At 53.4% G+C, this 12110-nt stretch overlaps 1 protein-coding gene across 1 annotated transcript in view; it reads left to right on the forward strand.

Annotated features, from left to right (window-relative positions):
- The window catches only part of CACNG2 (calcium voltage-gated channel auxiliary subunit gamma 2), a 109622-nt gene extending 99419 nt beyond the window's left edge, over positions 1–10203 (forward strand). Inside the window, exons 3-4 of the mRNA XM_044226765.1 lie at positions 8311–8451; positions 9473–10203. Coding sequence (XP_044082700.1) covers positions 8311–8451; positions 9473–10008 — 677 coding nt within the window. The 3' untranslated portion in view covers positions 10009–10203. The remainder of the gene's footprint in view (positions 1–8310; positions 8452–9472) is intronic.
- The last annotated feature ends 1907 nt before the right edge of the window (positions 10204–12110 follow it).

Below are 12110 nucleotides of genomic sequence, written 5' to 3' on the forward strand. Positions count from 1 at the left end.
AGGCAAAGGGAAGAGCAAGTGCAAAGGTCCTGAGACGGAAGCATGTCCAGAATGTTTGAGGAAGGGGTCTGAAGCCAGAAAGACAAGAACAGAGTGAGCAAGGGGCGGCCAAGAAAAAGCCCATGCAGAGAGGCCCAGGGGCCCCTGGGAATCATGGAAAGGGCTTGGGTATTGCAGAAAGCCATCGGAGGGTCTAGGCAGAGCAGTGAACACCATCTCACGTTCTACAGGACCCTCTGGTTGTTACGCTCACAGGAGACTAAAACAGGGCAAGGGCAGAAGCAGGCAGAACAGTTAGGAGCCTGCTGGTGATAATTTAGACAAGCAAAGGTGTCCTGAACCAAGGTAGAAGCAGTGAAAGGAGGAGGGAAGGGGTCAGAGCTGTAAACTATTCCCAAGGACCTGCAGAGAGGATTTCCAGAAAGGCTGTATGTATTTACCAGGGAAGAAGGAGTCAGGGTTTGAGCCCAAGGCTGGGTTTGGGGAGACTGGGAAGCTGAGTGTCGACCGCCTTAAGTCCGAGAGGCCTGTGGGACTCTCTGGGGAGATGCCCTAGAGTCTGGGACTCTGGGGACAGGTCTGGCCCCGACGGGAGTGCACAGTTGTCAGCAGGTGGATGAGATCTAAAGCCAGGAGACTTGATGAATGGACGAAGGCAGGGGTGCAGAGAAGAGGGCAGGGTCTGAGCCTCAGGAAGCCGAGGATCAGAGACCAGAAAGCTGGGAAAGGCCCAGGGAAGGAGGCTGAGGAGGGAGGCTGAGGGAGGAGGCAAGCAGGTGGTCCGGGTCATCCCTACCATCCTCATTCCACCGGCTGGACTGAAGATCTAGAGCAGAGCGGGAAGGAGAGAATGCCAGAAGGACATGGCTGGTCAGGAATGCAGAGCTCATCTCCTGGGGTGGCAAAGAAAGCGGGGCCCACTTGCTCTCAAGCCATCAGGCCAGGCTTTGGATATTGTCCGGTGCCTCCTGAGAGACCTGGCAGAAGTAAGGCACCTAATCAATATCTGATAGAATGAATGAATGAATGAATGAATGCTCTTACCCCCTCCATATGCCCCTATAGGTATTTGAGGAGTTCCACGGCTTGTCCTGAACCACGGAGTCTGGGGGCTTTCTAGCACAGCATGGGCCTCCTGATATCTGGGCCCCACAAAGGTGGGGCCAGTGCACCCCTCACCCACCCGTCACTAGTTTACCCAAGACAAATGACCAGACCTGTTTTCCCCAGCAAGCTTTGGGGGGCCACCGATGTGTCCTCGCTGGTGTTCCCCGTCCTTATCCCTCCTTACCAAAGCTGGAGTGTGGGTGAAGACAGAGGCTGTGGTGACCCAGGTGTGACTTCCCTTGTGTGTCTGTTTTTGTGCATGAGGGGGTGAGTCTGCTGTGTTCTGTGTCTTCTGGTACCTGTGTGTCCACACATGTGAGCGTCTGTCTGAACTAAGTGCCTATGTCCTTGTGTCTGCTAGTGTGTCTGTGGGTCGCTGCAGGGTGTGTGTGTGTGTGAGTGTGTGTGTGTGTGTATTTCTCCGCGGTCACAGTGTGATTTGGAAACATCTGAAGCCGCCACCCACACTCACTCACATCCACAGAACCAGAGCAAACGGGTCTCCAAACAGGGCTGACCTCCTACATGCCACACACGGTGACACCCTCAATTCGGTCCTGGTTTACTTCATTAAGTGCCGGTTACACCTGGTGGGCTGACTTCAGCACCTCGTCCTGACTCACAACCTGCACTGGGATAACCACCAGCCCAGAGAACCCCGTGCCCCTCAAGAAATTACACCGGTCCCTTCTGCCATCATGAAAACTAGCGTTTGCTGGCACTCGGCCAGACAGACCACTGTTATAATTGCTTAAAGTGTGTTGATTCCTGATTCCTGATCGTGAGCTATGAGCTGGGTGTGCTCACGATCTCCCTACAGCAGGGGGACAACCGAGGCTCAGAGGGCAGACAGCATAGTCAAGGGAGGCACGCAGGCCGCCTCCATCCTGAGCTGGTGCCGCTGATCAGCCACCTTGGGGACAATAGCGAACGTGGCAGCCTCTGGAGCCTGCATAGAGGGAAGCTCCCGGAGCTTCCAGAATTCTTTTCTAATGTCATTCTCTACAGCACACTTGACTACTTTAGACATTGTGTGCGTTCCCCTTCACGACACCCTGGGAGCTAGGTCTGCTTGGGGTCTCCGTTGCGCAGACAAGAAAAGGAAGACACAGAGGCCACACTGCCAGTGGGAGGCATGGGGGGACGGGGATGGGGCCCCAAGGAGGCCACAGGTGGAGCCCAGACCCTTAACCACCGCTCTCGACTCCTCTCTCTTCCCTCAATCGCTGTCTTGTCCTTCCTCTCCCTCCTTCCCCAAGGAGGGTCTCCGCCAGGAACACTCGCTCTCCCCCTCTTCCCCCTCTCACACATTCATATGTGCATGCTCGCACATACATCTGCGGTCCTGGCCACCTCCTCCAGCACAGCACGGAGGGGAGCGACGACAGAGAGATGCCCAAGAGCGTAGAAGGTTCTCCTGGGCCACTCCTGGGTGATCCAAATCCCAGGGGAATAACAAACTTCAAGAGTTGAGCACTAGCCCCCGGAACTAGGGAGCCCGCCCTCCATGCACCTGGGAATGACAACCATTCTGATCAAAGGCCACAAGTGACACAGGGACTACATAAGACAGTGCCCTGGCCTGGCTAAGTTGCCCCTGAGGGGACGTCTGGGGAGCAGAGGACCCTCAGAAACAGACATCACCTAGAAATCATCTAATCCAGACAAGGAAGTGGAAGCCAGTCACCCCCACGTGATTTGCACAAGCTCTTCCTGAGCTGTCTCTAAACCCTGCAGTCCCCCAAGCCCCAAAGCTAGCCCTCTCACTCGTCCATGGCCAGGGTCTCCCGTGCTCACCTCTGTGTCTATGATCCTTCATTTGCAGCTTCAGCCCAGACCGTGCCTCTGTGCCCCAAGCCCACATGTCCACCCATGAACCACAACCTCCCCCGCAAACCCCCGCCGGCCTGGCCTTGGCCCGCCTCATTTCCTTTAGAGCTCCCCAAACCCTCCAGGGACTCTCTGTGACCCAGTGCCTTCCAGTTCCCTGAGCAAGGATCCTTCCTCCAGCCCTGCTCACACCGTTTCCTTTCCCTGGCTCTCTTCTGCCCTGTCAGCTTCTCCTTGTCTATCAGATGCCAACTCCAACATCACTCCCTCCAGGAAGCCCTCCTTGATCTTGTGAGCTCAGAATAGGGTCCAAAGGGCAGGAGGCACAGGCCTGAGAGCAGGGGAGTGCAGTGGTCAGACACCCAGACCCTGGAGGCAGACTGTGTGGGTTCACAAAGCAGCTTCCCCACTTCCTCGCTGGGTGGACTTAGATGATTGGCTTAACCTCTCTGTGCCTCGGTTTTAGCGGCTGTAGGAGGGGGGATTTCCAATACTTACTTGGCAGAGCTGTAATGAGAACTGATGAATTAATATATTGGGGCGCCTGGGTGGCTCAGTGGGTTAAAGCCGCTGCCTTCAGCTCAGGTCTTGATCCCAGGGTCCTGGGATCGAGCCCTGCATCGGGCTCTCTGCTCAGAGGGAGCCCGCTTCCCTCTCTCTCTCTCTGCCTGCCTCTCTGCCTACTGGTGATCTCTGTCTGTCAACTAAATAAATAAAATCTGTAAAAAAAAAAAAAAAAAAAAAAAAAAAAAATATATATATATATATATATATATACAGTGCCTAAAATAGTCCTGATGTACATTAAAGACTGGATTATTATCGGGTGACATACATATATCTCCTTCACAAGAACCTAACCCCCATAAGGACAAGAACCAGGCCTGTCTGTGAACCCCTAGGTCTCCCACGCCCAGCCTGGAACCCGGTTCCATGGTAGACACTCAGTCTGTATTGATTCACGCAACTCGCAGCTAGTCAAAGGCCAAAACCTTCCCCACGCTGGACCACACGGCCTTTCCCCGGGACACCATACTACATTTTCAGCCAGGAAGGGCCACACTGCAGCTAGTAGGCCAAATCTGGCCCACCAACTGTTTTTGCAAATAAAGTTTTATTGGAAAAGAACCGCACTCATTTGTTTACAGATTGCCTAAGGCTGTTTTCATGCTGCAACAGCTGAGTTGGGTAGCTGTAATAGAGAGCATATGGCCAGCAAAGCCAGAAATATCTACCATCCGCCCTTTTCCAGAAAAAGTTTGCCAATACCTGCTTCAGGTATTTGCCATCTCCATGAGGCCAAGGCCATGGCTTCGTGGGTTTTGTCTGAGGTTTCAGTGGGTTTGTCCGCATGCCAGGATGGGGTCTGGCACACAGGAAGAGCTCCGTAAATGTTGGTAGGTACTGCGTAGTCCCATATGCTTAGTCGTAGGAGATCAATAAATATTTATTCATGAGATAAATCTGATACCTTCTGCTCCTCATGAGAGATTTCAGCACTAAAACCACACCAGCTTCAGTGGGAATCAAGACGATTCATGGGGAAGTAGGGTCTGGAGGAAGGAGGGGGAAACAACAGAAGTCAGGAATATCACACCTTTGACTGTACACTTTCCAGGACAGAACTAGGACTGGTAAGATCCAATTTGATCTTGACAACAGCGCTTGTCAAACTTTCATGTGCATATGACTTGGGTTACACACTTTTGTTAAAATGTAGATTCTGGAGCACCTGGGTGGCTCAGTGGGTTAAGCCTCTGCCTTCGACTCCGGTCATGATCCCAGGGTCTTGGGTTCGAGCCCCGAATCGGGCTCTCTGCTCAGCGGGGAGCCTGCTTCCCCCTCTCTCTCTGCCTGCCTCTCTGCCTACTTGTGATCTCTCTCTCTCAAATAAATAAATAAAGATCTTAAAATGTTAGACTTAAATGTTAGCAGCTGTTAGACTGCTAAGTGAGGCCTGAGACTCTGTAGTTCTAACAAGCTTCCCATGATGCTGGCCCTCCAACTGCCCCTCAAGCAGCAAAGGGGCCTTACATCCCCCTTTGCTGGATGGGTGGGTTCCTTTTCCCATTCTGCAGTGTGCACAAACAGACCCAGAGAGGTAAAGACCCTTGCCTACAGCCATGCTGTGAGGCAGTGACAAAGCCAGGGCAAGAACTCCCGTGTAACTAACCCCCCATCCTCACTCTGCCTAGGACGCTGCCCAGCCAGAAAGACCACCTTCGAGAAACTTCTCTAACGTGGGAGTCCCGGCTTGCTCTGAAGTCCCTCCATGCCCAGCCTGAATCTGGGTCCTGAAAACATAGTCTCCCTAGGCATGGCACAATTTACCGGCTGTCCCCTGTCACCTTCATCCTGGGCAAACCTCGTCCAAGAGAGGCTGGTGTTCGGGGTGGCCCTGCTGGGCCAGAGAGGCTACTGTCCATATGGCCCACTGGCTACCCTGTCCTAGAACACATCGTAAACTGCCCGGGACCTTCTGAAGTGGTCCCATTGCTCTCTACTGGTTACAACACAGGGGACCTCCCACTCCAGCCTCTTATCTTGTCTTTGCACACGTGTGCATGCGCATGCGCCATACACACGGCTGCGCACACAGCGTCCCAGCTCCCTCCACAGCTGGCGCTCCCTCTTTCTGCCGTCTGCAAGGCTAAGTTGGGATATCCGGGCTCTGCCGGCAGGCTGAGCTAACACCATCAGGCCCCTGCTGCCTGGGAGGCATTGGCTCCGAGGGTGCAGCCTGGGTTTGCCAAATGTGGGCATACGGTGGGCAGGAAGCGCCTGCTTTCTCAGAGGGGAAAGACTGGAGAGCTTCCTCCTCCGCTCTGCTCCTCTGAACCACCGCTGCTGCCCCTCGGAAGTCACACCAACCCATCTTCCCTCCTTTCTGCCGTCACCCTCCATTCCCAGCTGGCCAGAAATCACAGGCACACGGAGAGGGCAGAAGCATGAGAAATCATCTAAAGGTCCACACCCACTTTTACACATGGGGAAACCAGAGAGGGCGAGGTACCTGCCTCAGCCACACAGCAAGTGAGTGGCACAGCTGGGACCCCAAAGCCAGATCTCTGGACTCTGTAGCACCCTTCCCAGGCTCCTCGAAAACCCCATAGGGAGAGTACAGGGTGGTCCAAAATTGGGACTGAGCTGAGCTTGAATTCATGAGCTGGGCTGCCTTGGGCAAGTAACTTTGCCTCTCTGATCTTAGGCTTTCTTGTCTGTAAACTAGGACTAAAAAAAACCACAGCCCCCCAGGGCTGGTATGAGGATTAAATTAGAGAATGTACGTTACGTACTCATTCAGGACTCGACACAGAGTAGGTGCTTGTCAAAGATTCTCTCTTCTCTCTTGAGTCTTCAGTAAACTCTCCTAACCCCATGTGCTTATGAAGATGAAGACTCGAACAGTACGGAGTGTGCACGTCCAGGCACCATGTATGCGTATAGGAGGATCACGATGGGGACACAACCGTTGTCTTAAAGTGGGTTGCAGGTGGAGAACGGCCAAGCAGATCTGGGGGGAGGCGGCCCAACCCTGCCTGAAGGAGAGGGGAGCCGGATGGCCCAGTAACCCAGCTGCGTCCCCTGCACGCTTCATTCTTCAGTCCCTAGTTCAAGCTCACCTTTCTTCAAGCCCCCTAAAATAACCCATTCACCCCGCATCAGAAAGCGGTGTAGACTTCCTGAAGATGCCAGGGGAAGAGAGAGGAGGAGTTTTACATGACACATCAAAGCGAACTGCCTAAAATTCTCTTGGAAAAATTCCTTAAATTCTATATAGAACTCTATATAGACCAGAAAAACTCTGGTCTCCACAGATTTCTGGGGCCACAATGCCACCAAAGGGGGCGGGGAGCGAGGGGAGGCTCTCTTCCCCTTCCTCTCCAAAACACATCCCCAGCGAACCAACCCCAACACCCTCCCCAGGGGGGTTGAGCCAAGGGGCCCTAAACCTCCTCAGAAGCCACTTAAACAACCCAAACATATAAAGAAAACTTCCTTTCCCTCCCAGCAACTGCCTCCTGCCTGGCCCACAGCTCACAGGAAAGGGACTCAAGGTCCTGGGGTCAGCGCCGCCTTATTTGAATCTGGAGAGAAAGACTATTGTACTCTCCCGAGACACTTTGTGGGAGACCTGGAGCCTCTGAGTCCCCATAGGGACACTGCGCCCCACATCCGCCCCCTGCTGGCCTGGCCTGCCCCACCCCCTTCCACCCTCGGCCATCTGCGTCCCTCTGCCCTCCCGGTCCTCCCACACGCAGAAGTAAAATGTTCCCGAGGGTGTTCTTTTCTTGTGCCTGTTTGTCGGTCCTTCCTTCTCACCTTATCCTGAAGGCGTTTTTTTTTTTTTTTCTTTTTGTTTTTCCCTTGTCCTTTTCTCCGCAATACGTCTGCTTCTTTCTCTGTCTGGACTTCCTCCCCACAAATATGCACTCAGTGAGCCTGCACTGGGGACCTACAGTTGTCTCCAGCATCCACCCGGGGTTGCGGGGCCAGAGAGATTAAAAAGAGAGAACTAGGGGGGAAAAAAAGAAAGAAAGAAAGAAAGAGTTCTAGCCTTCATGGGACCCCACGGCTTATGGAAGCATATATAGAAACAAGTTTTTCCTATACTAACTATCCTTTACCCGGCGTTTACTACATGTCCCCAGAGACTTATCCAAGTGCCTTATCAGCATCAGTTTATTTAATCCTCATGGCAATCTGAGGAGGCTCAGCACTAAGACCATCCCATTTTACAGATAAGAAAACTGAGGCACAGGGAGACAATTCGTCCCACCCTACACAGCTAATGTATGTTAAAGCCAGATTCAGATCCAGGCCGTGTGGCTCCTTCACCACGATAACACACTGCCCCAGGGGCCCCAGCACAGAGAAAGGGATGGATCATTTTGCTTAAAGAAGTCAGGGAAGGCTTGACAGAGGAGGTGAGTTTGAGTTGAGTTTTGATGGGTGGATTGGAATCTGCTGAGTCAGAAAGAGCAGGAAAATCATTCTAGTAAGAAAGGTCAATATGTCAAAAGTCAAAAGCATGCAATGACAAGACATGGGAAGTTTGTTGTGTCTAGACCAGAGAGGACATGGGGACTAAGAGTGGGGACCAGGAGGCATGAGGCTGGAGAAGGGCCAAGGCCATGTCACAGAGGGCCCCGTGGGCCTCGTGAGGCCCTGGTGTTTGGTCCTGTAGGTAGACGGGAGCGCCAGAAGGGCTGTAAGGTAGGCACTGGATTGTTCCTCCTCCCTCCCTCCCTAAGCAAACTTGACTGTGGCCCCGAGTCCACAAAACCCCCACCCCATGGGCCACTCTCTTCCCCATGCGTCCCTCTGGCTCACAGCTGTGCGGTTCTCTCTCTCCTTGACCGTGTTCCATAGGGGCTGTGAGGGCCTCGAGCATTTTCCCGATCCTGAGTGTGATTCTGCTCTTCATGGGTGGGCTCTGCATTGCAGCCAGCGAGTTCTACAAGACTCGACACAACATCATCCTGAGTGCTGGCATCTTCTTCGTGTCTGCAGGTAATGGCCTCTGAGCTGGGCAGGCCAAAGCCCGGGCAGGCCTGTGGGGAGCAGGCTGAGGTGTGGGTGCTTGGCGGCTGGGAGGACTTTACAGAGACGGGGGGAGGGGAGGGAGGTCTTGCAACGGGTCCTGTCATAGGCCGTGCTGGGGTTCCTGCCCCACAGGAATGACCAAGCCCCCTGTGGAGTCCCCTAGGAGCACCCCCAGACCCTGTCTCTCAGCTCCATGGCCCATCTCCCTTCCAGTTTTTAGAAAAACGCCCAAACCCCAGGTCCTTCTCAGAATACTGGGCCTATCCTCACTGCCCTGTCCCCTCACTGTCCCGCCCCCCGGGGAGCAGGCAAATACCTAAAACCACTGGCCTCAGCCCTGTTACAGGACAAGTCACATTGCTTCAGATGCCAGAAAAAGTCCGTGGCCCTACTTACTATACCCTAGCCCCAAACAGCTTCACATGTGCTAATTCGCTTAATCTTCTACATGGCCCAGGGAGTCCTATCACCTCCCCGCCCCCAACTTTACACATCTGCAAATTCTGACTCAGGTCACTTTGCCAAAGGCTTTGAATCCAGGTAACTGGCTCCAGGAGCCAGTCCCAAGCCCCTGCTCTACCAGTCAAACCTCTGGGCAGTCTTTAGAGCAAGTTACTTAACCTCTCTCCGATCCATTTCCTCATTCGCAACCTCCCAGACACGCAGAGCACAGCGAAGTCAGATAGCAGACACTCAATAAACAGCAGCTCTCCTGGTTACTCCGCACTGTGGTGGTAGAACGCCTCAGCCCTCCCCTAGCTTCGTTTCCATCAGCCCTCCCCTCCATGGCTCTCTCCAATGGCACGATCCAATATTAAGGCCACGCTTGCCACTAGCCCTCTCCGACACTGGCCACAAAATCCCTAGAGCCAGTAAGGCCCCTGTGGCTGCCCCTGGTCTGACACGTGCCGGGAACTAACCAACCCTCTCTCCGATCCCCCCCACCCCGCCCCCGTCCCCGCCCGCTCACTCCGTGTGTGCCCCGCAGGTCTAAGTAACATCATTGGCATCATAGTGTACATATCCGCCAATGCCGGGGACCCCTCCAAGAGCGACTCCAAAAAGAATAGTTACTCGTACGGCTGGTCCTTCTACTTCGGGGCCCTGTCCTTCATCATCGCCGAGATGGTCGGGGTGCTGGCCGTGCACATGTTCATCGACCGGCACAAACAGCTGCGGGCCACGGCCCGCGCCACGGACTACCTCCAGGCCTCCGCCATCACCCGCATCCCCAGCTACCGCTACCGCTACCAGCGCCGCAGCCGCTCCAGCTCCCGCTCCACCGAGCCCTCACACTCCAGGGACGCCTCCCCCGTGGGCATCAAGGGCTTCAACACCCTGCCGTCCACGGAGATCTCCATGTACACCCTCAGCAGGGACCCCCTGAAGGCCGCCACCACGCCCACCGCCACCTACAACTCCGACAGGGATAACAGCTTCCTCCAAGTCCACAACTGTATCCAGAAGGAGAACAAAGACTCTCTCCACTCCAACACAGCCAACCGCCGGACCACCCCCGTATGAAGCCCGCGGGGGGCCTGGAGCGCGCCTGCAGGAGGGGCGCGTGGCCCTCCCCTCTCGCGTGGGCCCCCCAAGGTTGGGCGGGGGGCAGGGGTAGGGGGTCGGGAACCCAACCATCCATTGGGGGGGGAACCTTCCAAAAGCAAAAAAAACAAAAAAACAAAAAAAGAGAAAAACATAACAAGTAAATTAAAAAAAAAAAAAAGAACAAACTATAAGAGGAACAAAGAAGCAAAACGACAGGAAATGTGAAAAAAAAAATATTAACCGAGGGAAAGAAAAACAAACTTTAAAAAAAAAAAAGCGAGAGAGGTTTAAAAAATTAAAAATAGAAAATAAATCTAAAAGAAAATGCATGAATTCCCATGTACCATTATTTTAACATTTAATAAAAACCAATTTAAATGAAAAAAATAAAAGGGAACCAAGATAACATTAAAGCAAAAAATGAAGAGCAGAAAGGAAGGGGGAATGTTCTCTGCACTTATCAGGGGTTTATGTTCCTTTTTGTTTTAATGCGGGTGAGTTACTTTTCTGTTCTCTTTAACCCCAAGCGGGCTCTGCCTCCCTGGGCGAGTGGGGGGTGGAGACTCAGGGGCCCCGGGGCCAGGTGAGCCCCTCGGTCACTGCCAGGTCCCTGGAGCCTCTGGATGGGTGCCCCAGGAACGCTGGGCAAGCTCCGAGGCTTGCAAGCCGACTCCACCCAGCATCGTTGGGGCAATTGTAGGCCTCCAGGTGACCCCAGAGTCCTTGGTCCCTCCTGTCCGAAAGGTGCCTGGAGGGGGGTGCACTTGGGGCCTGTCCAGCCCCCAAGTTCCCAGTCCTTAATGGTCCTTAACCCACTGTGATGACTTCCTAGGCCTTGAGGGAGGGGAAGGAGAGGGGATGGCTGCCGTAGGCTTGCGAGATGCCGGAACCCTGGAATCCTCAGGGTGAGCTTCTTGGGGTCACCACCCCAAGCTCCTGCCCTTAAGCAGAAGATGCTCACTCCCCGGGGGGGATATAAAGCAGCTCTCCCTCCTCACCTCTCACCTCAGGGCCACCTGATGACCCTGGGGCGATGGTGGACCCCCAGACTCATAGGTCCCCCCACCCCGGCCTCCCTGGGAAGGGGGCTTATTGACCCTTTGGGGGTCCTTGGACTCACTGAAGCCCCCCTGGGGCCCAGCGGGTCCAACAACGACACTGCAAAAAGGTTTCTTTTTACAAAAGAAAAAGGAAAAACAAGTGGTGATTTTTTTAATAAAAAAACCACAGACTATAAATAAATGTAAATATATAATAAGTGGATTTACTTGCAAGAAAATCAGATAGTATTTTTCTTTTAATTCTTTTCCAGCTTTAAACTGTGAAACAAAACAATGGGGTGGGGTGGGGGACTTAAAATTTAGCAGGGAACTTGTAAAGAGAAAACAGAAAACAAATATACAATTCCATTAAAAAAAGAAAAAAAAAAAAACACCTGCTGGGAGAGATCAGGGCTGGGCTCAAGGGGGAGGCCCAGGAGGAAGGCCCCCGGGGGAGTGGCAGGGAAGTCATAAGACAGAGATCTCTTCCTTATACCAGGAAGGTGCTGCTAATACAGAAGAGAGAGAGAATCACGACGGAGAACCAGGTCTATAAGAAGGAGATCGCACACCCACTCACACACACACACACACACACACACTCACAGTCCTCCAGGCCCCACGCTCATCCAGTCCACCGGGATACACAGTCTAAACCTTTCCCTCCCCATAACACAGTCAGAAGTAGTGTTCAGAGAACACTGACTCCTGCCCTCCAAAGCCATTGACAACAGTAACACCACTGACACACACGCGTGCGTGTGTGCACACACACACACGCACACATACACACCTCACTGGCGTGCATGGAAAGGACCCCAATCAAAAACCCAGCTCTGGATTCTGGAATCCCTTGCTGCGGTGGCCTCTCTGGGCCTCAGTTTCCCCCATATGTAAGCATATGGATTGACCTAGATGAGCTCCAAAGGCCTATTCTTATTCTTGGTGTTGAGGACTTTAAAATCTGCCACCTGCCCAGAGGAAGATGCCAGGGATGACCGAAATAGCAGCCATCCAGCCCCCAGACATCGAGAACAT

This window comes from Neovison vison, chromosome 12, assembly GCF_020171115.1.
Source record: "Neovison vison isolate M4711 chromosome 12, ASM_NN_V1, whole genome shotgun sequence".
In the NCBI taxonomy this organism is placed as follows: domain Eukaryota; kingdom Metazoa; phylum Chordata; class Mammalia; order Carnivora; family Mustelidae; genus Neogale; species Neogale vison.